Raw genomic sequence first — 20,213 nt, forward strand, 5'->3', positions numbered from 1 at the left:
GAAGGTCTGTGGTCCCAGGTGACGCTTCTGCCGTCCGACCGCGTCACCGTCAGAGGAACGTCTCCAGTTCATTATCGTGAGGAACTCCCGAATCCTGAGACACATTTGGCCGAACAACACTTTTTACATCTCGTTTTGTGACGTAGTGCCGGTTAAGGTGTGCGTCCCATCGTTTCTTCCGTCCGCGCTAACGTCACGCGCTTCAAAGTCACAGTTCACAGAAACGTTAGCTTGAGCTGCAAAACGTCAGTGACTTTGATGAACCTCAGTTGCTTGCTGTTGTTGAGATCGTTCATTGTTTCTCCCCAAAATTACAACGAAAACACACTTTCGTTTATGGGACTTTGCTGTCCCCTGGTGGACTTAAGGGATACTGCAGCAAATCTTTAAATTGTTTTAAATAATTTGTTACACGTCGTAGCAGGATTCCGCATCAAAATCACAACCCATTGTTAAAATGTTTCAGAACAGGACATCGAACAGAACCGTCGATTATTGTTTATATAAAGTTTTGCCCAAACGCAGTGGCGTTTGTCCCACACTGGCTTCCGTCCGCAGCTCGGCTTTTCAAAGTTCGGCGGGCTCGTTTGTTTTGGACTCCAGCGATTTCTCGATCGGGTGAGTGACTCCGCGGTCTGAACAAAAACTGGCGACTTCGGTGAAAATCACGGAGTCTGTTCTTTGCGTCGCCACGTCGCGTCGCAGAGTGACGCTAAGCTGTTAGCTAAAGCTGCTAATGCTACACCGACCAGCCGTGTGGTTCATCGACGTCACGTGTGGCAGGATCAGCTCGGTCTCAGGACGCGTCTTCGATCATTCTGCTCGACCGTCGGCCCCAGTTGCGCGACCGGCTCTGTGTTCCACGGGAGGATGGAAACTCCAGAAAAGAAAAGCGGCGGGGGGTCAGTGAGGACCCCCGGAGCGGGGCGCGCGAGGGCCCCCGGCAGCAACGGGGGGACCCCCATCACCATCCCCGCGTCTCCCTTCATGAAGAAGTTGGGCTGCGGCACTGGCGTGAGCGTCTACCTCATGCACAGGTGCGTCTGGCGCTTCCGTCCTCCGACCGGTGGGTGGCGTTGTTGAACACGCGTGTGTTGTGTGGCTTCTCCCTCTGACGTCAGAGCCGGGGAGATGAACGCCTCCCCCTGGGCAGTGAAGAAGATCAACAGCCAGTGTCCGTCCAGGCAGCTGCAGGTCTACCAGAGGAGGCTGAGCGAGGAGGCCAAGCTGCTGCGAGGCCTCCATCACCCCAACATCGTGGGTGAGCTCGGGCTCGGGAGGGAGGGAAAGTGAAAGTGCACCTGGTGGAGGAAGCCACAGTGGCTGTCGCGATGGGTCACGGCTGTGGCGGCGCGGCGCTCACGCTGCTCCTCTGCCGCAGGGTTTCGTGCCGTCGCCACCGCCAAGGACGGCTCCAAGTGTCTGGCCATGGAGTACGGCGGCGAGCAGTCGCTCAACGACCTGATCGAGAAGCGGAGGGAGGCGGGGCTGGGGCCCTTTCCTGCCGACAGGATCGAGAGGGTGGCGCTGCACGTGGCGCGAGGCCTGCAGGTGCGGCGCTCTCGACCTCGGCTGCGGCCTCCTGGCTCTCACCGCACCCGATGTCTCTGCAGTATCTCCACAACGAGAAGAGGCTGCTGCACGGAGACATGAAGTCCTGCAACGTGGTGGTGGCCGGTGACTTCCAGACTGTGAAGCTCTGCGACGTGGGCGTGTCCCTGCTACTGGACGAGAACATGCGGGGTGAGCGCGCACGTCGGCCCCGCCCGCCCTCCTCCCGCTGACCGCCGTCTGCCCCGCAGTGTCGGACCCCGAGGCCGAGTACGTAGGCACGGAGCCCTGGAAGCCCAGGGAGGCTCTGGAGGACGGAGAGATCAGCGACAAGGCCGACATCTTTGCCTACGGCCTGACGCTGTGGGAGATGATGACGCTCAGCATGCCTCACCTGGAGATGCTGGGCGAGGAGGAGGAGGATGAAGAAGAAGGTGAGTCGGCGTCACGTGACCCGGGGTTCTTGGCTCACCGCCGGCGTCTCCTGCGCAGAGAGCTTCGACGAGGACGCCTACTATGAGCGGCTGGGGACGCGGCCGCCGCTGGACGCCGAGCTGCTCGGCAGCACCTACCGCAGGATGGTGGAGCTGTTCTACGTCTGCACGGAGGAAGACCCCGGGCGGAGGCCGGCGGCCGCCCAGGTGGTGCAGGCTCTGGAGGGCGGCGCCTCGCTGGACGACGAGGTCATCGTGCTGGACTAGCAGCCGCCCAGCAGAGGGCGCACTGACAGGCTGGAGGTCAGTTCAACAAGGGAAGCGTCAGATTCAAGTGTTGCTTCATGTGTCGCCATCACGTGGACAATAAATGTTACTGCGTGCTGCTGGACACCTGTCTGACCCGAGTTCTTCAGAACCGACGGGGCTGTCGCTGCACCACGAACCGAACCCGAGGTACGCCTGACCCGTCAGCTGTTCGGCTGCTTCCCGAGTGACAGTCATGTGACCCTCCTCTTTGCTGCTGAGCCGCCACACGCCCTCCACTGGTCAAACACCGCCAAGGTCACATTTCACACGAAACGTTTATTAAACAAAGCAAAACTCCATGAAACAATATTTTCAAAAAGTGAGTCAGAACAGGAAGTGAAAGCAGCAGAAGCCTTGCGGCTCCCGGGACGTTCCTCTTCACGCCACGAAGTTGTAGACGAGGAAGGTGGGCGTGGCACAGTACGCGGTGGCCAGGCGTTTGCCGTCGAGGGTGGGGTCGGAGAAGGCCAGCTCCTGCGTGGTGAGGTGGCCGCCGTACGAGAAGCTCCTCCTGCAACAGAAGAGCGCTGGGCTCTAGCGTTGGCTCTGGGTTCCTCCTGCCCCAGGGCCTCCGGGACTCACCTGACCGTGTCCAACATGCGGGTGGCCACGCCCCGGCGCCGGGCCAGGCTGAACACCCAGATCCGGCTGATCCCGCACAGCGCCGGCTCTGGATCCGTGGAGCAACACCAGGCCCGGTGGTTCTCCAGGAAGTTGTCCTTGGTCAAGTCCGAGTGGCTCTCTGGCTGGTCCAGGACCCGGTACGCCTGTAGGACACACGTGGTCAACGTCTGGACGCGCCCAGATGTTCCCCGAGCAGAGTGTCGGCGGAGCAGGACTCACCTGCCGTATGGGCTCGGCCACCAGGCAGCCCACCACCATCCGCTCCGCGCTGACGTACAGGTAAGTCTTGGTCTGTGAGGGTCTGTTGAGCGCCAGCTGCTGGAAGCCCAGCTCGCTGTCAGCCACGCGCCGCACCTCCTCCGCCTGTGCGCGCACACACACACACACACACACACACACACACGTACGTTTGTATTGCTACCCCTGCGGGGACATTGTCCCTCACCCTTTCCCCAGCCTCTCCCCCTGAATCTGACCCCCAAAACACACCAGGACTGGAACCCAGTTAGTTTGAAGTCTTCATCCTCAAATTGAGGTTTGGACCTGTGGGGACCAGCAAAAGGTCCCCACAAGGCAGAATAAACGAGCCAATGCACACATTGTCTTCCTATCTTAGTGAGGACCGTCAACAGCTAAACTGAACCTTGACTCAGAACCAGACCGGAGCCCAGTTATAATGACGCAGCACACGCACACGAGTGAGGCAGCAGCCGTTCATGCAGCTCACACACACACCAACCTTTCTGACGGCGTATCTGGGGTCGTCCGGCATCACCAGCAGGATCTTACCGTCCCAGAACTCGGCCACCACTCGCTCCTTCTTCCAGCCCTGCAGACGACAGACAGACAGACAGACAGTGGGACGTGAACCCTCGCGCCAAGCTCTCACCACAAACTTGATGCTGGACAGGAATCTGTGGTGGAACTGGGAATGTTGGAAGTTGTCCTCGGGATTGTCGGCGCTGTAGATCATCCCACACGAGCTGCAGGTCGTGGCCCCAAACTGCTTCTGTCCCGCGTCCTGAAGGGAGCCGGTCAAATCAAAACGGAGCCACAGCGCCAAACGCAGGGCTGGAGGTCGAGGACACCTACGATGATAAGCTGGTCCTCGTCCGTCTTCTTCCTCCTCGGGGGGCGCCCTCTGACCGCTGGGCCAGCTGTGGTGCTGCAGGACACCGGAGCCTGGCCGCGAGCTGGCGCTGACCTGCCACGTGACAGTCAGGGGAGTCACGCCGAGCGAGGGAGCCATCGGTCGGGGGCCCTACCGTTTGGAGGCGGAGCCAAAGATGGGATAGACGGCAGCCGAGCCAGCGCTGGCACTTCTCAGAGGACTGAGGTCCAGCAGCGAGGAGTCCGCCGCGGCGCGGGGCAGGGTCCTGGACAGCACCACCTTCACGTCCTTTGTGATGCCGTGTTTGACCTTAAGGGCGTCAGCGTCGCTGCGGGACAGAGGTTCAGTGGTGACGTCCTGCAGCAGGCCCCCGGGTCCGGGCGACGGTTGAGTCGGCGGGTCGTCCAGCCAGTCGGACGGGTCAAACTTGGCTCCGGTCCGAGTCTCCACCTGCTGAGAGCAGAGCCGCGGTGATCAGGTTCAGCGGCTCGGAGCCCCACCGCCGCCTCACCTGCTCAGAGGAGGAGTCCAGGGCCTGACGTTCTGGTTCTGGAGCAGGTTTTGGACAGCTGGACTTCTTCGGCGCCGACCTCTTGTACATGGAAATCGGCTTCCTTCCCGTGGAGAAGAAGGCGGCGCCCACAAAAATCTTGGGTTTAGGTTTGAGGCTGGTGAAGGAGAAGGTGATGGCCCTCCTGGGCTCGGCAGCCTTGGACTGGGGTTCAGGTTTGAGGACCTGGCTGCTGGTTGGGAACGGTGGGCAGTGAGTGGACCTCCGGCCTGGACCAGGGCCCGACCGCTCCTCTCCAAACCTGCTGTTGAGTTGGGAGCCACTCTTGGACTTCCTGCTCCTGCTGACCTTCTTCTCCTTCTTCTTCTTCTGTGGTTTGGCCGCCTGCTGGGCGGGGGCAGCAGGCAGCGAGTCCTTCAGCGCCTTCCTCTCCAGGGGAGTCAGGTAGACCTGCGGCTTCCTGCCGTAGAAGGAGCTTGACAGCACGACCCGTTTTCCCGGCGAGGCCCCCGAGTGGGTCCAGGCCGGAGGGTCTGCAGAGGGGCAGAGAAAAGCAACCTCAAACTGGCGGCTCCTGATGATGAAGGTCAGTAGGGTCCAGAGAGAGGGGTCACCTGTGGATCCCTGAACACGCCTGGGGCCGTTCTCCTTGTCCAGCCGGCTGAAGGGCCTCTTCACCGGGGACCCGCCGCCATCCTGACCTCTCTTGGGAGGGAGGCTGCTGTGAGAACAGCACAGGTTCTTCCATGAGGTCACCTCCCCCACTGGGACCCGGGAGCAGACACTCACCAGTCTGAGTCAGCAGACGAGAGCTTCCTCTTCCTGGTCCTGGGCATCATCCTCTCCAGCTCCACCTGCACAGACCGCAGAACCGGACCAGTTGCACTTGTGACCGTCTCATGGCGGGTTCCAGACCTCAGAGCTCAGACAGAGGCTCGAACATCAGCGGATCCATCGAGGCACTCACATCTCCAAAGTGTGTTGTTTTTAAGACGAATTCTCATGTTTTAGAGGCGAACAATGGGTGAACGATGGTAACAGCCAGAGAAGGTTTTGCGCAGGGGTCAGTGGAGTCAAAGAGGACCTCGGAGAGGCTGAAGCAGGAGCGCGCGCGACCCTTCCGCTGACGTGTTTACACGCGCGAGCTAGCTTAGCCGCTGTTGTCCGAGCGAGAACTGGCGCGACACAACAGTCGCGAAGCTTTGAGACCCACATCAGCGTGACGTCATGTTTCCCTCAGACGTTCGCGGCAGAGCGCTAACTCACCAACTCCCCTCGGAGTCGAACACGGAAGGCGAGAAGAGGCGGGCCAAGTCCGTACCTGACCTTCAGCTCCGGTTCGTGCGAGTCTAGGAAGCGTGAAGGTGCGTTCCGCCGCCGGTTTGTTGAGAGGCGCCCCGCGCTTCTGCAGATCACAGTTTTGAGCCGCGCGCCAACAACACTGCTTATCAAACACGCAGGACCGGAAGCGGAAGCAGCCGGCACCGCGGACTGTCAGGATAAAACCCTCGCCGTTATTTTACCACAATAACACGCATTATGATTGGAGTGAGGGACCAAACCAGAGTTGTACACCCAGGTCAAACGGAGGTCCAAACAAATGAACAGTGTGAGAAGAGATAATGGCTGGATGTGTGAAGAGGCTCCGTCTCCCTCCTCCGTCATGACGCACGGAGCGTTGTGAGGCTGTGATCCCTGGGGCCAAAGGTCACAGGCCGGAGAGGAGGAGGTGCACGCGCTGGTCCTGGCTCCATCCTGTGACCAGAAACGAGTGCAAGGAAGGGAGAACGAGCAGCACACCTGTGTGTTTACATCTTATCGTGCACATTAAATGTCACGTGGCGCCACCATCGGCCCTGAATTCGAAACTGGCTCGATGAAAGTTCTTTAAACTTCATTAAATGCGCTAATCGAGTTTCAGCCCAGATGTCCTCGCTCCACGCCGCATCGCTAGGTGGCGCCAATGCACCCGCTGATGAACCCACGAAGAAGGCGGCTGGCGCTCGGAGGAGGAAGTCACGCTTCCAAAGCTGCGACCGCGTCACCGTTTTAGTGGAACCTTGGCGGAAATCTGTCGGAATAACCTGTCATTCTCTTTCAGCCACTGTGGCACTATCTAGCGGAGATGGTGTTTTACTTCACGAGCGCCGGTGAGTGTGAGGAGCCCGACGCGTCAGTGCTTAGCTTCCGCTGCCGCTCTTTCTCTGTCCGTTCTGCCGTCATCCTCGCTTTGAGAGTGAGGAAGGCGCTCTCGTCGCTCTGGTGACCGCTCAGTCAGTCGCGCCACTTCGTACGTCACGCGAGCCTCTCGATTGACCCGTGGCTGTTGGGGCTAGTGATTGGCGAACGCCACCGTGACACACGCTTCCCTCTCGTGCTTTGTGATGTTGGAGTGCGTGTTGCAGACAGGTGTGAGGTGTCGGTAGCTCCTGAGCTAGTGGCGACTTGCATGGCGGCATGAGGGTGTTAGGCTGGGGTCCAGCGCCGTGACGGCCAGACTGGCTGGTGACGCAAGTGCTGAGCTGTGGTGGTGCTGGAGTGTTCTGAGTGCTGTCTTCTGCCCGTCAGTGGTGGACCCTCCCTACACCATCTACATGGGCAAAGACAAGTATGAGAGTAAGTGAACGGTCCCTCACACACGCTGGAGTTTTCAAATCTGACCGGTGGTCTCCTCTCAGACGAGGACCTCATCAAGTACGGCTGGCCTGAGGACATCTGGTGAGAGAGGACGGCGTGTGGGGAGGGAGGAGCGAGGTGCCAGTAACTGTGTGTGTGTTCCAGGTTCCACGTGGACAAGCTGTCCTCAGCGCACGTCTACCTGAGGCTCCCTAAGGTGAGTCGCACCTGCACGCTGTGGTCCGGGCCGTGGTGTGACCTGTACGTGTGTCTCAGGGCGGGACCATCGACGACATCCCCGCGGAGGTCCTGGTGGACTGTGCTCAGCTGGTCAAGAACAACAGCATCCAAGGTAGAGCTGCAGTGGAGCGCCGGCCCTGCTGCAGGTTATGAGATGAGGAGAGGCGCTCTCCCAACCAGTCTGAAGCCGTTTCACCAGGGGGAACTTGCAACTGTGCATAGCTGGTGCAGACGTGGAACCTGCTCCAGAAGCTGCCTGAGCCCCTGCTGCGGTCAGGATCTCAGGTCCTGCTGCGACAGAAGCGCTCAGAGTAGCTGCAGAAATACATCCGCTCGTGGTTTTCCCAGTGCTTGCTGGAGTACTGCTACAACTGAGCTGACTTCACGCTGTTGTTTCAGGCTGCAAGATGAACAACATCAACGTCGTCTACACTGCATGGTCCAACCTGAAGAAGACAGGGGATATGGACGTGGGCCAGATCGGCTTCCACCGGCAGAAGGAGGTGCGTGCGGGGGAGGGGCGCGTGGCGTGGCACTGACCGAGGGGGGCGTGCCTCCGAGCAGGTGAAGGTCGTGGCCGTGGAGAAGAAGATCAACGAGATTGTCAACCGGCTGGACAAAACCAAAGAGGAGCGCTTCCCTGACCTGGCGGCGGAGAAGGAGTCGCGGGACCGAGAGGAGCGCAACGAGAAGAAGCTTCAGATCCAGGAGCAGAAGAAGAGAGAGAAGGAGGAGCAGCGGAAGAGGAAGGAGATGGAGGCGCTGAGGTGCGGCGGCTGCTCGCGCTGCAGCCAGAGAAACCTCTCACCGTGTTTGTGTTCCTCAGGAGCTACACGTCCCTGATGAAGACTGAGAACATGCAGACCAACGAGGTGAGCTCCCCCTGCTGGGGCGGAGGGGGGCTGCGTCCACTCCACCGTCATCGTTCGGTCTCACTTTCACAGCTCGAGTGTCTGTAGTTTCGCGGCTCTGTCCTCCCACTGCTTCCTCTTGACCTTTAACCCCTCTCTGACCCGTCTCTCCGACAGGACGGTTACGACTCGGACGACTTCATGTGAAGAGCAGCAAGGACTGAACCTGAGCCACCTCTGCTTCCGCCGCGAGGAACCTCCGGACAGAAAAGACTTTACGCTCGGACGCGGCGAGCGAGCGATCCGGACCACCGGCGCCCCCTGCTGAGGAGGAGACTAGGGGCCCTTCCTGCCAGTGTCGCGGTGTTCTCGCAGCCTTGTCTCTGCATGTCAGATCTGCCGGGGCCTGTCTGGAATTAAACTCAGCCTGGGAGCTGCGTGTGTCCAGTGTCTGTCATGGCCACAGTGTGGCGCCGCCTACTCCAGTGTTTAAGCCCTTCAGTCGCTCGGACCGGAAACCAGACCAGGAGCAGTCTTACATTCGCCGAGAACACAGACGTGCTGAGGAGCTGGTCCTCACAAGAATACACACACACACACAAGCTTCTCCTCATGATGCAACATGTTCAAATGATCTTTGAGTTCTGACCCGCGACGTGTCTGTCATCACAGGCAGACACTGACGTGGGAGAGACAGAACTGAGCCGAGACTCTGTGTTGATTCTGGAGTCAGACTCTCTCCTCCCTCTCTCAGGGTTACAAGGTCATGATAACCGCTCCGTGCGCGGACAGGACGCCACACGTCACCTGGCTTGACGGAGGAGGAAGTGGCTGCGAGAGGGTGGAGTTAACGTAGCGTTTCAGTGAGACACAGCTGTCAGCAGAGGATGAAGGTCTCCTCCTGACCAATCACGATGGCCGGGGCCTATGCACATGGTGCCATAGAGACAGTCTACGTTACGTTAGTTGCTCATTTTTTATTGATCATGTTACAGATGAAAATGTCTCTCCTCAATTGGCGGCAGTGAGTGAAGATAAATGCATTTGTTTGTTCGTTTTCCCCTCCTTATGTCTCATGTGGTGAGCAGAAGGGTTGAGCTCAGGCCTTCTGCCCACCACATGAGGCGAGGGAAAACGAACAAAATGGTGCCTTTATCTTCACTCACTGTCGCTAATGGTGCACTGGAGGAGAGACATTTTCATCTGTAACATTACCATTAAAAATCAGCAGCGAGTCTCGTGTATGGGTGAATCTGAAGCCGGAGTGCTGAAGTTGGCATTAAACTCTCTCTGTTCAAGACAAGACTCGCCTGAGTGACTTCAACTCAGAATGCTACGTTCTCCCTATAACAATGTTTGAATTCAATAACAATAATACTGAACCGGCTGAACACGGGGCTGGATGAGAGTCAACGCTGCGGTGAAGGAGTGCCCTCAGATGGTGGGAGGGAGAGGAGGAGAGTGAATCTGCGTGAGTCTCAGGTACTTGTTCACCCATATGGCGGAGTCACGTCTCAGACTGAATGAATAAATGATACGTTCAGCACATGTCGCTGCTCGTTGCAAGTGACCGATGTCACGGACGTCACCACTGACTGTCCCTTCAAAATCATGACTTGATTTTCCCGCAAAAACACTGTGAACGTCACAACCCTGGACATAAATCAACAGTTGTCCAGACACCTCCCACAGCAGCAAACACGCGGGGTTTTATGTTTTTAATACATTTATTGAAAATCAAAAACGTACAGCATAAACAAGCAGATGACTGAAACTAAACACAAGGAAAAGAAATTACACAATTAAAGACGTCATAACCCAAGAAATGAAGCATTAAACAACCATACAAAAGTAAATAGTAGATAAAGTAGAAAAATAAAATAAGAAAAGAATCTAATGTATTACAATATATTCAGTCGATGACAGACATCTACTGTTTTCATTGCTTTGGTTGTTGACATGGAACATTCAAGCTCTTTTTTCATAACTAAAAATGTCGCCTTCCTATTAGTCAATTTACAGTTATGTGTGTGGAACTTGGCATGTAATCAAGAATCAAATTGACTAGGTCTGAGTATAAAGCACATTTGTACAGCAAAACCACGTACTCTGTAATATGAGTGACACAAAAGTCTTATTTCAGAGCAAGAGTGAAGTATCTGTCGCGTCCACTTGTAATTTTCACGTATATTGAAGAGTCAAGACGTCGATAAAATAACATGCAGTTACCACAAGATGGTGCCATAAAGACGTTATACGTTACGATACTACGTCAGTAGCTTATTTTTAAATGACCATCTTACAGCTGACGCTATGAAAAGCTTCAATATGGAGGATGCGGGCATCGATCCCGCTACCTCTCGCATGCTAAGCGAGCGCTCTACCATTTGAGCTAATCCCCCACTGCAGATTGCCGTTCAGGCGTTGTCACGCTAGTTTCTGTCACGCTGTTCTCCGGTATCCTGACCGCCTGCGCTTTACTGTGGAGGGGGTCAGAAGGTGAAATTCCTCCAGGACTACACCGCCCCCACTCCCAGCCTGACCTCTGACCAACATTCATGCAGTCTCAGGCCTTATTTGTCATCTGTGACTCTCTCACCCGCAGTGGGGGATTAGCTCAAATGGTAGAGCGCTCGCTTAGCATGCGAGAGGTAGCGGGATCGATGCCCGCATCCTCCAGTTTTCCTGCGTTTAATCCTCTGGACATGCTTTTATCTATTTTATTTTATCATGATATTTGTGGTCCTTCACGTGTGTTATTCATGCTACTGCTGTGAAACTTGTGACTGTCTTCTTTGTGTCCACCAGAAAAGTTTTTATCCTCTTGATAACTCATTTCTTGTCTATCTGGAATTTTATGCGTTGTAGCATTAGCATTAGCATCCATGCTAACAGTGGGGCATTAGTTCAACTTGTAGAGCACTTGCTTAGCATGCGAGAGGTAGCGGGATCGGTGCCTGTATCCTCCAGTTTTCCTGCTTTTTATCCCTCAGGACATGTTTTTATCTTTTATCCATTTTATTTTATCATTATTTTTGTGGTGCTTCACGTGTGTTCTTCATGCTACTGCTGTGAAACTTGTGACTGTCTTCTTTGTGTCCACCAGAAAAGTTTTTATCCTCTTGATGAATCATTTCGTCTATCTGGAATTTTATGTGTATGAGCATTAGCATTAGCACCAATGCTAACAGTGGGGGGATTAGCTCAAATGGTAGAGCGCTCGCTTAGCATGCGAGAGGTAGCGGGATCGATGCCCGCATCCTCCATATTGAGGCCCTTCACAGCCTCAGCAACTCCCCATGTTAGAAAGCAGAGGCCCTATGTGGTGTTGCCCAGAGATACAAATCAGTGTGGTTCCCCTTCACTCTTTCCATCTTTGTGTTCCACCAGAATTGTTTTATTCTCTAGATAAATACTTCACTGCAGCACTCAGATTTTGAATGTCAATTTATGACACTTTTGTGAAATTTGTGTTTGTACTGCAGTGAAACTTGTGACTGTCACCCGTGCACAAAAGACATACAGAGAATAGTTGTGATATACATGGAGGAAAAGAAGAAACTCATAATAACTGTGTAATGTTGTAAGTGCTCGCTATCAGTGAGTACGTAAGTACTTATATAGTACTCGTTTTGATTACAAACTGGCACTTTTGAAATCTTTGATATTAGCATTAGCATTTGTTTAGTGCTTAACAAGTGCTGGGGGATTAGCTCAAATGGTAGAGCACTCGCTTAGCATGCGAGAGGTAGCCTCCAGTTTTCCTGCTTTTTATCCTCAGGACATGTTTTTATCTTTTATCTATTTTATTTTATCATGATTTTTGTGGTCCTTCACGTGTGTTCTTCATGCTACTGCTGTGAAACTTGTGTCTGTCTTCCTTGTGTCCACCAGAAAAGTTTTTATCCTCTTGATAAATCATGTCTATCCGGGTTGTCTTAGAATTAGCATTAGCACGCAAGCTAGGAGTGGGGGGATTAGCTCAAATGGTAGAGCGCTCGCTTAGCATGCGAGAGGTAGCGGGATCGATGCCCGCATCCTCCAGTTTTCATGCTTTTTTCCTCCGGGCATGTTTTTATCTTTCAGGTTTTTGTGGTCCTTCACGTGTGTTCTTCATGCTACTGCTGTGACACTTGTGTCTGTCTGCCTTGTTTAGAGTTTAAAGGAAGGATAAATTATGTTTCCATTGAATACTGCAGGAAGAGGAATATGGAAAAGAGGAAGAGGGATTTGACAAAAAAAATTGGGGAAAAAAAGGGAAAAGGTAGCAAGAGAGGGGGACGAGGATTTAGAAGAATACAGTGAGCTTAAAAATGAATTAGATAAAATAAAAGAAGACTCATATAAAAGGACCCATAAGAAGAAGCAGAGCGAGAATCACAACTGAGAGAGAGAGAGACTTCTAAAGACTGGAAAAGAACAAACGAAAGAATAATGTCATCAAGTTTAAAGATGAAGGATGGAAATCATATAGGAATAGTGCAAAAAAAAAGTGCGTGATTTTTATGCAGATTTATTTAAGGAAAGGGAAATAAATGAAGAGCTCGTTAAAAAAAAATAAATAAATAAATGCTGCATTGTCTGACCACATGTGCGTTATGTTTGAACCTTGGGAAACTTTTGTCTTTGAAAGTATTTTTCGTTAAAATATGTTGGTAAAGCTGCAGTGTGTTTCGCTGAACACTGAATATATACATTTTGTACATTTGTAGTTACAACATAGGAAGTGAAATAGTATTAAAGGAATATTAACGTTAGAACTTGGACCGACAAAAGCTCCAGAAAACAATGAATAAAGCGAACAATTGACGCGCTGACATGACGTGTCTGCTCGCCCAACTTCTGTAGCGCTTACATCCACACGGGAACTACCGTTATTTATGACCTATCATGAATAATGTCAAGGCGAAAGACGAGCTCACCTCAACGTGGCAAAGCACAGAGCGGAAGTGCGGCTGGAGCGGACGAAGACTTGGATTTGGCGGCAGCAGCGCAGCGAACGTGATTGGTCCAACGCGTGCAATGTGACTGGAAGCTGATTGGCCGCCGCGGGCTAACGTTCGGGCTTACTTTAGCTGAGATGCCGGGAGCGAGAGGTAGCGTGATCGATTCCCGCCTCTTCCACAGCACCTTCTTCTTCTCGATATTTTCTGTCATCCAGATTTTTCTTATTCTCCAGCTATGATGTTTTAAACCGCCAGACAACATCCTTTATAATCCCGATTGTTTTTACGAGTCAGCGTTTTTTCAGTCTCCAAATCTCTTTGTATTTAATTAATTCCATTTTATTAATTCATTACTTTTATCCTTGAGAAACATTTGAGCTCAGAGCAGGGACGAGCGGCTGTGGTTTTGCGGACTGGGCTGCTACAGATTCGGGCTTGTCACAGTGTTCAGTGAATTCTCCCTGTTTGTTCCTTCTGTAAGTATCGCCCTACAGGTACACTGCAGCACCTACACCGTAGATCGCGGTGCGCTTGCACTTGCGCTGCCTGTTGGAGCTGATCAGGCTGAAATGAACGCGTGTACAACTGAAAACAATCATGGGCTCGAGGTGGCACCCGGAGTTTGTTAGGTGTCGGGGACAAAATGAACTGGGTTTCACTTTGGTACAGAGTGCTGAGGAAAGGGTGGTGGCCGTGAGCGGTACCCACTAAGATCGGCATCGCCGACAAAAAGGTTCCTTCGAGCCGGATTTGAACCAGCGACCTAAGGATGCCTGGCGCTCCCACTACAGTCCTCCGCTCTACCAACTGAGCTATCGAAGGAGATACGGCAAGCGGCGCCTGGAAACCATGTTGACGCTACATCACCGCCGCGGAGCCGTCAAGCTCGAGTTGACCAGCGTCTGATAAGGCGGGGCACAAAACGGAAGTGGTGTAGTAAGAGCAAAGTGGCGCCGTCCAAAACGTCACCGGAGTGGGTCGCTGACGAGGAGCAAGTTCGGAACTCTCACGCCAACGGGTCTCTCTTCTGCGCCATCATGAAACCGTGTTTGTTCAGAATCCGCAACTAGTCTTGCCAGGAGCTACTTTTACGGCTAAAAATCTACCGGAAGCTGCCGTCGTCTCGCGTACTTGTAGGCCGGACAGCTGAGGGACTCGCTGAGTGGCGCGGGAGGATTGGCGGCGACATGCTGAGCGGAGGCGCGAGCCACGGCGCCGGCGTCAGAAGCCACCGCCCGATGGTCGTGGTGCTCGCTGTGGGCGCGGGCGGCAGGTCCAGGCCGGTTCCGATGCTGAAGAGAGCGGCGAAGAGGCACCGCTCCCCGAGATCCATCCGCCGCCTGGACCACAACAACAACAACAGCGGCCTGCTGCAGCCCGGTACCGAGGGCCCGCTCACCGCGCTCCGTCACGGCAGACACGGAGGCAAGCAAGAGGTGAGCTGGCGGGTAAAGATGGATGGAAGAACGACCACAGCAACAACGTGTTCCGTGTTGTGGTGGTCACGTGCGTGTCGTCACCAGCCCGAAGGCTTCAGAAGGCAGTTCCAACAAGTGGCACGCGCGCTTCGCGAGCGCCCCTGACGGTTGCAGGTGGCCTTTTACTCTGCACGTTCGCATGACGGCCGACTCATGGATCGGTTGTTGAATCGCCTAACCTCTTGTCCCTCACCGCCTGAACCTTCTGCTCTGCAGCTGCTCAAGTCCAGATGTGGTCATCACGACCGCAGCGTGGCGCTGCGGGCCGCCCCGGCCTCTCACGCCCACGCCGGACACCAGCGCCTGGACCAGAACCTGCGCGGCATCCGAGTGCGTCCCACGTCCGGGCCGCTCCTGCTCCACTCTCCCCGACTCCTCAAAGAGGCGGAGAAGGTCTACGCCGGGGCCAAGTTCAGCGAGCCGCCCTCGCCCAGCGCCCTGCCCAAACCCCCGAGTCACTGGGTCTGAGGTGCCGGTCCGGGCCATGTGTTGACTGAAGCGCTGGCGCCGCCGAGTGGCCACTGATGGAAACATATGTGTGTATGTTTTGAATGGCTTGTGTTCTGAGGTCTGTTTCTGACCGACCCGTCTCACCGGGTCTGGACCGACCCTTGCCCTGGTTCGGTGGCTCATGCTTGTCTCAAGCCTCCTCCTCTGGACCCAACGCTCGACTGGGGTCACCCTTGCTGCTGCCAACCCCTCGTTCCTGGTGCTGTAGCGACACCTGTTGCCACCTCTGTTTTGGACCTGAACCATGAGGACGGGACCGGCTGAGAACTGTTGCTGGACAGAACAGAACTCCCGTCAGTGGTTTGTCATGATTCCTGTCGGCATCGTACTGAGCGCGCTCAGTAGGTGGACCTCCAGAACTTAAGATTTTTTTACTGCTGTTTTTTTTTTTTTTAAACTTCCTGAAGCTGTGTTTGTCATTAAAGCTAGAAACTGAAGTGCAGCTCTTCTGTCTCCCTCCTGCTGACCTCTGACCCCTCAGGTGTGGCCTCTGACCTGTGCTGGTGCAATGTTCGGGGTGGCCTGGAGGATCCCTGAAGGTCACCTCAGTGATGTTCCTCCTGTGAGTGTTGAGACCAAAGTAAGAGAGCTTTGTGTTTCTCCCTCCTGGTGAAGATTCAGTAGCTGGTTCAGGTTCAACCGTTCACCCTCACCAGGCTCTTAGCTAGGGTCTGGGAACAGGGCGTCCAAAGCCCCGCCCCCAGCCCTTTCCCCTCCGGACATGAGCGGGGGGTCGCTCTCTCTGACATGACTCCCTGCTCTGGACTTGAAGTTTTTCTCCTCCGTCACTGGGCCGCTTCTGTGGTTGACATATCTGCTGAATGCAGAAGTGACCTCAGCCTTCTTCTCCTTCTTCCTTCCTGTGTCATCACGCTGTGCCAGCTGCCGACGCAGCCTCAGGCCTCCTTGTTGTGAGCTCCCTGCTCCCAGCCACAGGTGAAGGGCTGGTGAGCCCACAGCACCCCCCCCGTCCACTGGGCCGCCTCTGCCCCGTGTCCTCCACCAGGGTCGACCCCCCACCACTGGCCCCAGCTCACCAGAAGTGGTTAACCAAAGGACCAGTCTCATGTGGCTATATATGGAAGTAGGAAGTGATTTCGTGTGAATACAGGAAGCAAATAAGCTTTTATTGCTTAAGACTTGATTGTGGAAGTGAAGATGCAGCAGAGATGAGAGGAGGAGATAAGAAGTGAAGAGGACCGATACGAAGAGAAGGAGAGAGAAGAGAAGAGCATGTTGCCGAGACGCAGGCGTCAAGTCCTCGTCCTCCAAACCATCCTGCTCTGCTGCGCCGGTAAGAAGCGTTTGTCTTCCTATCTCAGTGAGGACCATCCTTCCGCCAGCCTCACCCCTGAACCTGACCATCTAAAACACATGGCTCACCTGAACCTTGACTCTGAACCAGACCGGAGCCCAGTTATAATGACTCAGCTGTTTTGTAGTTTGAACCCTCAAACTGAGACTTAACAAAGTGCCAACATGTCCTCACTCTGTTGGTTACAAACGCATGCAGGTCCTGACAAAGATAGAACTACAGGAACACACACACTCTTTTGTCTCTCTGTCCTTGTGAGGACAGGCCAAACTGCGGCTTGTCAAGACAGTTTGAGTCCTCACAAGTGTGGCAAAACACGGCCACACACTCACGTCACTGAGCGTACAAACTGCATTTCAGACAGAGCGAGGCGTGATTGGTCGATATGTTGAGGTTTGTGACGGCCGCCACTTCCTCCGCTGACCATGTGACCTGTCGTGTCCTGTTCATGACCACCCTTCGTGAGTGGTCAGTGGTCCTCGCAGAAGAGCTTGCGATGGTTCTGGACCTGTGAAGTTCCTGTGTTCCTCAGGCTTCATCACCAGGAGCTGTGATCTCAGTGAGCAGGTCAGGACACTGCCCAGGTCTGGGAGGTCACCCTGAAATGGCTGGACTTCCAGCTGCTTCCTTCATGTGAGGAAGAGTTATGAGGTCTGAAGACGTCAGAAGTGATTTGGACTCACATCTCAGGTCCCATGTTCAGGTGGAGGTGGAGCATGACGTGGTGATGGTCTCCTCGCAGGTCGGTTCTGTCGTCCAGGCTCTGAGCTGTGTCGCAGGTGGTGCTGCTCCACTGGTTGATCAGGCTGCTGAAGCTCCTGCTCCACTTCTGATGGAACCCAACGACCATGGGGAGTGGGAAATGAAGCCATTACATGCTGAACACAGAAGTCTGAGGACTTCCTCTGAAGAAGAGTCATGACTGTGGAGACAAGCCAGACCTTGATGATGATGATGATAAGGCAGTGGCAGGTGGACCAGTCTTGACTCAGTGGCATGAACTGTTGCCACCTCTACAGCTTCAGCTGGAGACCTGAGGGACGTGGAGAAGTTTGCAGACGAGGTCAGATGTTTGAGTCAGATGAGGACTGGAGCTTGTTTACCACAGAGATGCAAGTGAGATCGGACATAGTGAGCAGTCAGCACAGAGCGGAAGACTCTGTCCAGCTGGTCCAGTGGGATCATGGTGATGATGAGCTGGAGTTCGCCAAGTTCTGGTTCTGATCAGAATTTGTTCAGTGTCTGCTGAACGCTGAGATGTTCTGAGGATGTGCTGCCTGTCTCACACCTGCATCTGTCTCTACATTTGATGTTGGACCTTGTGACTTTTGATTCACTACCTTCTGTGTGGACTCTTCACAGGAGCAGCTGGAGACACCTTCCTCTTCGCTCAGGAGGGAGCTGAAGTTACTCTGTCATGTGACTCCAGAGCACCTGACCAGGCCTCCTGTGAGGGAACCACCTGGCTTGGTGAAAAAGATCGCGGAACTGAAACATTGGCTGAACATAAGACAGTCAAAGTTGATGTGGACCGACTGAGCCTGGCACCTGACTGCTCTCTGGTCATCAAGAAGATGGGGGCTGGAGATGCTAGACATTACACCTGTCGACAGTTTGATGGACCAAGACCATATACAGACGCCGACACGTTCCTCTCCATGGTCTCCTGTGAGTGTGAGCTTCTCATGTGTCCTCCTCCTGGTGACCTCACGCTCAGCTCCTCCTCCGTCATGTTGCTGCTCCACTGCTTTCTTTCTTCTGGAGTGAGGAGCTGAGATGATGTTGGTTCTCTCTTCTCACCATGTCCTCCTCTAGTGACTCGCTCCATGACTCAAGGTGACATGACCTTGACCTGTAAAGTGATCCGTCCTGGTTTCTGCCCTGAGAAGGTTCAGTGGCTGTATAAGGGTCAAACTATAACCAAAGATCACCCACAGCTGAAGACCTCGTCGACCACCTGTGGAGATGCTGCTGTTCAGTTTCCTCTTACGTCCTTCCTGGAGAGTCACCTCCTCACATGTGAAGTCTCACACAGAGACACAGTGGAGAGGTTCCCCTTCCAAGCTGCAGGTGAGTCTCTTGAGATGGAGCTGATTCTTTTGACCAATCTCTGACCCTGTGGTTCCTCTGGTGGGCCTGAACCCACCTTACTAAATGAGCCATGAGCTGACAGTTGTGTGATGAACTTGGACATGTGGTTCTCCAAGAGGAGAGAGAGTCCAGACCTCCTGAATGGACACGTGGGGTCTAAGATCGGACTGAAGAGAGAAGTTCCAACAGGTTCTTGTGGTTAGCATGGTGTCCTCAGTGAGTATGGAGGAGGTGGGAGAAGACCTTAGGGTGAAGGGGAGGAGTCAACACATGAGACAGGCGAGGGAACAGCAGGAGTGTGGCGGTGAAGGCTGCCGTCTCCCTCTCCTTCTCAGCACTCTCCTCTTGGCCTCCCTGTTGGAGGTTCTCGAGCCTGGAGGAGGAACACAATGCAGGTCCCAGAGTCTGCTGAGATGGAAAAAGCTGGGACAATGTCTTCATTGTGTTTTTCTCTCAGTGTCAACAGGAGCAACGACCACAACGGCGAGCACAAGCGCCACACCTGTGGATGACTCAGGTGAGAAGTCAAGCTGTCCTTCAGGAGCAGACAGTCCTGGTGCTGAAGGCTCTTCTCTGACCTCCAGGCCACTGGTGGCTGTATGGCGTCGCAGCGGCTGCAGCTCTGACTCTCCTGGTCCTCGTGGTGGTCCTGGTGCGGTGGAGACGTCTGAAAGGTTGGAGCGTGTGACTGGGTGAAGGTGAGGGAACTAAACCGCTGATCTTTCCTCGCTCAGGGAGGCGAGCCCAGGTGCAGAAGGTGAGCGGACTTCCCTCCACGGACTCACTGGGAGGTGAGTGGGAGCCTCCCTGACTGCTCTCCATCACTCTCTCTCTGCAGAAGCTGACCTCCGACCTCTCGGCGAGTCCTGCAGACCCAGAGTCGGGTCACGACACGGTGAGTCACCACACGCCTCTGGTCTGTGGTGATGATGATGATGATGATAAAGGTGATGTGTAACTCAGGAGAATCCTGGAGAGGAACTTTGTTACAGCTCCGTCACCTACAACAAGAAGACCCACAGCAACAAGGTGAGGTGTTTGTTGCAGCCCAGTACGAACAGGGTCCACACTGACGGTAACGCTGGTCTGAGCCCAGGTCAAAGGTCACGAGGATGATGAGGTGACCTACAGCACAGTCAAGAGTAAAGCCTCTCCGTCTGACAAGTGCGATCTTTATGCGAGCATCAGCAAGAACTGATGGGCCCTTGTGAGGTCACCAGCGGAGTCCCCACTCCAAGAAGACTCGGCTGAGCCACGAGACTCCTGCGCCACACGCACACCTCACCTTTCACTGGTGTAAAATGACTCCCAATAGTATTAAAGTTCAGAGGCCTGTCGTCACGACTGGAGACACCGCCCACAGTCGCCACGAGGTGTCAGTGTAGTTCCAGACACGTGACTTCAATCTTGGCATTTTTGTATTGACATGATATAAAGTGGTATTTGAAATACGCGTTGTGGCGTGACTGTTGACAGGAAAGCGTGTTCTCCGTGTTCCTGGAGCGTCGTCACAAACATGGCGTCCATTCTTCATGCATACAGTTTATACTCGTGTTCTGAGCTTGGACAGCGGGCGGGTGGAGCACATTTTAGCTTAACTTTCTGGAGCCTCTCTTGTGACCCGCC

The 20,213-nt window shown here is 54.3% G+C and overlaps 5 protein-coding genes and 5 non-coding genes across 18 annotated transcripts; 7 read left to right on the top strand and 3 right to left on the bottom strand.

The window, feature by feature from the left end:
- The first annotated feature begins 153 nt into the window (after positions 1-153).
- pbk (PDZ binding kinase) lies at positions 154-2,549 on the top strand. Of its 2 annotated transcripts, none has more exons than XM_053880639.1 (7): positions 154-1,037; positions 1,122-1,261; positions 1,382-1,551; positions 1,614-1,743; positions 1,803-1,985; positions 2,044-2,288; positions 2,402-2,549. In XM_053880639.1, exons 1-6 carry the CDS (start codon positions 871-873, stop codon positions 2,250-2,252), a joined length of 999 nt encoding a protein of 332 aa, XP_053736614.1. In that variant the 5' UTR covers positions 154-870; the 3' UTR covers positions 2,253-2,288; positions 2,402-2,549. The 2 variants fall into 2 exon arrangements, with proteins under 2 accessions (XP_053736614.1, XP_053736615.1); XM_053880640.1 differs by lacking the exon at positions 2,402-2,549 and having other exon boundaries at positions 155-618; positions 784-1,037; positions 2,044-2,307.
- Positions 2,550-2,566: 17 nt separating this feature from the next.
- Positions 2,567-6,809, bottom strand: esco2 (establishment of sister chromatid cohesion N-acetyltransferase 2). Of its 8 annotated transcripts, none has more exons than XM_053880613.1 (11): positions 5,862-6,809; positions 5,330-5,394; positions 5,155-5,258; positions 4,541-5,073; positions 4,184-4,482; positions 4,011-4,122; positions 3,808-3,939; positions 3,658-3,747; positions 3,138-3,281; positions 2,877-3,061; positions 2,567-2,805 (listed from the first exon to the last, which is right to left on the bottom strand). In XM_053880613.1, exons 2-11 carry the CDS (start codon positions 5,377-5,379, stop codon positions 2,673-2,675), a joined length of 1,782 nt encoding a protein of 593 aa, XP_053736588.1. In that variant the 5' UTR covers positions 5,380-5,394; positions 5,862-6,809; the 3' UTR covers positions 2,567-2,672. The 8 variants fall into 8 exon arrangements, with proteins under 8 accessions (XP_053736588.1, XP_053736587.1, XP_053736582.1 ...); XM_053880612.1 differs by having other exon boundaries at positions 5,508-6,809; XM_053880607.1 differs by having other exon boundaries at positions 5,155-5,261; positions 5,862-6,808.
- Positions 6,494-9,255, top strand: ccdc25 (coiled-coil domain containing 25). Its single transcript, XM_053880650.1, has 9 exons — positions 6,494-6,690; positions 7,109-7,156; positions 7,219-7,258; positions 7,322-7,373; positions 7,433-7,508; positions 7,796-7,899; positions 7,961-8,163; positions 8,223-8,268; positions 8,425-9,255. The coding sequence occupies exons 1-9, from the start codon at positions 6,666-6,668 to the stop codon at positions 8,452-8,454; spliced, it is 624 nt and encodes a 207-aa protein (XP_053736625.1). The 5' UTR covers positions 6,494-6,665; the 3' UTR covers positions 8,455-9,255.
- Positions 9,256-10,576: 1,321 nt separating this feature from the next.
- On the bottom strand, positions 10,577-10,649 carry trnaa-agc (transfer RNA alanine (anticodon AGC)). The gene has a single exon. It is a non-coding gene; the product is annotated as a tRNA-Ala (tRNA).
- Positions 10,650-10,853: 204 nt separating this feature from the next.
- trnaa-agc (transfer RNA alanine (anticodon AGC)) lies at positions 10,854-10,926 on the top strand. The gene has a single exon. It is a non-coding gene; the product is annotated as a tRNA-Ala (tRNA).
- Positions 10,927-11,440: 514 nt separating this feature from the next.
- Positions 11,441-11,513, top strand: trnaa-agc (transfer RNA alanine (anticodon AGC)). Its single transcript has one exon. It is a non-coding gene; the product is annotated as a tRNA-Ala (tRNA).
- Positions 11,514-12,218: 705 nt separating this feature from the next.
- trnaa-agc (transfer RNA alanine (anticodon AGC)) lies at positions 12,219-12,291 on the top strand. The gene has a single exon. It is a non-coding gene; the product is annotated as a tRNA-Ala (tRNA).
- A 1,637-nt stretch (positions 12,292-13,928) lies between these two features.
- Positions 13,929-14,015, bottom strand: trnay-gua (transfer RNA tyrosine (anticodon GUA)). The gene is given in 2 exon segments: positions 13,929-13,964; positions 13,979-14,015. It is a non-coding gene; the product is annotated as a tRNA-Tyr (tRNA).
- Positions 14,016-14,179: 164 nt separating this feature from the next.
- On the top strand, positions 14,180-15,641 carry LOC128768070 (proline-rich nuclear receptor coactivator 2-like). The gene is made up of 2 exons (XM_053880652.1): positions 14,180-14,629; positions 14,888-15,641. Exons 1-2 carry the CDS (start codon positions 14,381-14,383, stop codon positions 15,137-15,139), a joined length of 501 nt encoding a protein of 166 aa, XP_053736627.1. The 5' UTR covers positions 14,180-14,380; the 3' UTR covers positions 15,140-15,641.
- A 631-nt stretch (positions 15,642-16,272) lies between these two features.
- On the top strand, positions 16,273-20,115 carry LOC128768060 (uncharacterized). Its single transcript, XM_053880638.1, has 9 exons — positions 16,273-16,475; positions 17,859-18,164; positions 18,312-18,566; positions 19,045-19,104; positions 19,172-19,261; positions 19,322-19,344; positions 19,426-19,482; positions 19,551-19,616; positions 19,684-20,115. The coding sequence occupies exons 1-9, from the start codon at positions 16,415-16,417 to the stop codon at positions 19,783-19,785; spliced, it is 1,020 nt and encodes a 339-aa protein (XP_053736613.1). The 5' UTR covers positions 16,273-16,414; the 3' UTR covers positions 19,786-20,115.
- The last annotated feature ends 98 nt before the right edge of the window (positions 20,116-20,213 follow it).

Source organism: Synchiropus splendidus, chromosome 12, assembly GCF_027744825.2.
Source record: "Synchiropus splendidus isolate RoL2022-P1 chromosome 12, RoL_Sspl_1.0, whole genome shotgun sequence".
Classification (NCBI taxonomy): domain Eukaryota; kingdom Metazoa; phylum Chordata; class Actinopteri; order Syngnathiformes; family Callionymidae; genus Synchiropus; species Synchiropus splendidus.